Raw genomic sequence first — 2087 nt, forward strand, 5'->3', positions numbered from 1 at the left:
ACAGTCCGGAGATCAAGCAAACCAGTTCCCAAATAAATAACTTATCCGTTATATAGTAGACTAACGAGATTATTTTGCTAGGAAATCTAGAATGCCATTTTATAATATACAGTACGTCTTGGACTACAAGCCTAACGCGACAGAATCTAGCGCGCGGTACATTGTATATAGCCCCTATTTCTTCCCTCCAAGTCCCGCCAGATATATCCTGACAGGAACTAAACACGTAAAATATGAGTGGTTCTGAGGTTCCGAACTTGAGTTTCAATCATTACCTACTCATTCATACTTAACAACGATAGATAGTTGAAGTAGGAAGTGATAAGCATAAGTATTGAGAATGTTCGAAGGTTGCCCAATTCATCTATTGTAAATGAGACATGGCACATTGGTTTGAATAGTTATTTTAGGCTTTATTTATTATTAATACTAACTAAGTTGGACAGATCTTTTTAGGCCCTTACCTTAGGCCTGCCCTTCGATTTTGAACCTAAGAAGTCCCATCTTGGTATAAACGTCCGTTCCTTGAACTGGTAAGAGATATATATACATCGCTCAAAAGCTTCTCGCTTCAACTAAGCAGAGAACTTGCCGCTCTCGATATCTTTCTGGGCCTGGAGGGTCAAATTGACAATCTCAATGACCATATGGCGGCGCTCCTGCTCTAAGTGGTCATCCTCAGCACCGTCCTGGTACCACACAGTCGAGTACACCTCGAAGCCGTCAATCGGTTGACCATAGTCCGCGCCCTTCACGGGACGGAGCGAGATGTGTAGAGCACCGAACCTGGTTCCGTCACGCAGGACCTTGTCGCCGGCTTGTTGGACGGGGAAGTCAGGCAATTCCCGTAAGAATGGGTCTTTGGCTCGGTCTGGCGCGTTGAAGTTGGGAATGGTGAAGTTGGTGGTCACGCCTCCCCAGCCCTCTAGAATCGCGGATGACAGACCGGTAGGGATCGTCACGGTGTCCTTTGCATAATGCTCGGGGTTGGCGGCCAAGTTGGCAGCATCTGCGTTCGGCGACGCGTACCAAGCCGCGAACTGCGCAAACGAAACGTTGGGTAGAAAAACGACGCCCCGCGCATCGGCAGGTACCCATCCGTCGCCTGACCTGTTGATCACGCCATGCCAGAACTTGTCGGCATCGTCCTGATCGGGCGCTAGCAGCACCTTCAGTCCATCGGTACCGATATCTTGTTTGAGCTTCAGAATGGCGGCAACGCTGTCCTCGGGGAGAGCAGGGAGGGACCCATCTAGACGCGCCTCAACTAAAGATAGGGCCTTTTCTGCGGCGGCATGCTCGTACTCAGTCTTCGTCTGGGCTAATTTGGGACCGGATAAGAAGTATTTGTAGCCTGAGATAGTCTCATTCAAGGCCGAAGCCTGGAGGGCGAAGGCAGAGAAAAGAAGGATATTCTTGTGCATAGTGTCTTGAATGATTTAATACGACTTTTTGGACTTGAAGAGACGAGCTGTAGGATATGTTAGGAGTGAAGTCGTAGCTACTTTAATTGTTGCCTTCCCTCTCTCGTATTTATATTTCAGCTGAATATCTGCCATTGCGGTTCCGTTTGTGACAGCCTTCTAGAACCTCATATTGTAATATATTGTAACATCGCACTTCCTTGCACTTACCTAACTACGTGTAGTAGGTAAGGAGCATAATCCACGAGGGCCTCTGAATTACGGCGCAGTAATTGTTGCCAAAACTTTCCACTAAGGCAAACAAATCGTACATTGACGAATCCCCAGTCACTGCTTAGGATCCCGTGGGATTTTCCAGTAACCGAGCCCGGTCCGGCCGCTGACCGATGCGGAAATCTTTTCAATAGGTTAGTTTACAGACTTCATTTCCATCTAAGGTAACGTAGGTAGTCAACGCCTTAGCCAAGTCTCCCTTTGTTTATTCTACATGGACTGACCATGTCGATAATAACACAATTTAATCCCGAATAACCCATCGGTAAGTTCCGGTACCACGACGACTTTAGGTAAAGGAGTAAGTGCTGAGTCCTCACTAGCCTTAGGGGGTATGCCCCGCACTTTTGCACCTATGGGAATAAAATAGTCTTTGAAAGCTTCAGTAGC

General features: G+C 47.3%; 1 protein-coding gene across 1 annotated transcript; it reads right to left on the minus strand.

Moving 5' to 3' along the window:
- Positions 1–392: 392 nt before the first annotated feature.
- F4817DRAFT_335707 (uncharacterized protein) lies at positions 393–2087 on the minus strand. Its single transcript, XM_049303058.1, has one exon. The coding sequence runs from the start codon at positions 1422–1424 to the stop codon at positions 576–578; it is 849 nt and encodes a 282-aa protein (XP_049159787.1). The 5' UTR covers positions 1425–2087; the 3' UTR covers positions 393–575.

Source organism: Daldinia loculata, assembly GCF_022478755.1.
Source record: "Daldinia loculata strain CBS 113971 unplaced genomic scaffold F4817scaffold_20, whole genome shotgun sequence".
Taxonomy (NCBI): domain Eukaryota; kingdom Fungi; phylum Ascomycota; class Sordariomycetes; order Xylariales; family Hypoxylaceae; genus Daldinia; species Daldinia loculata.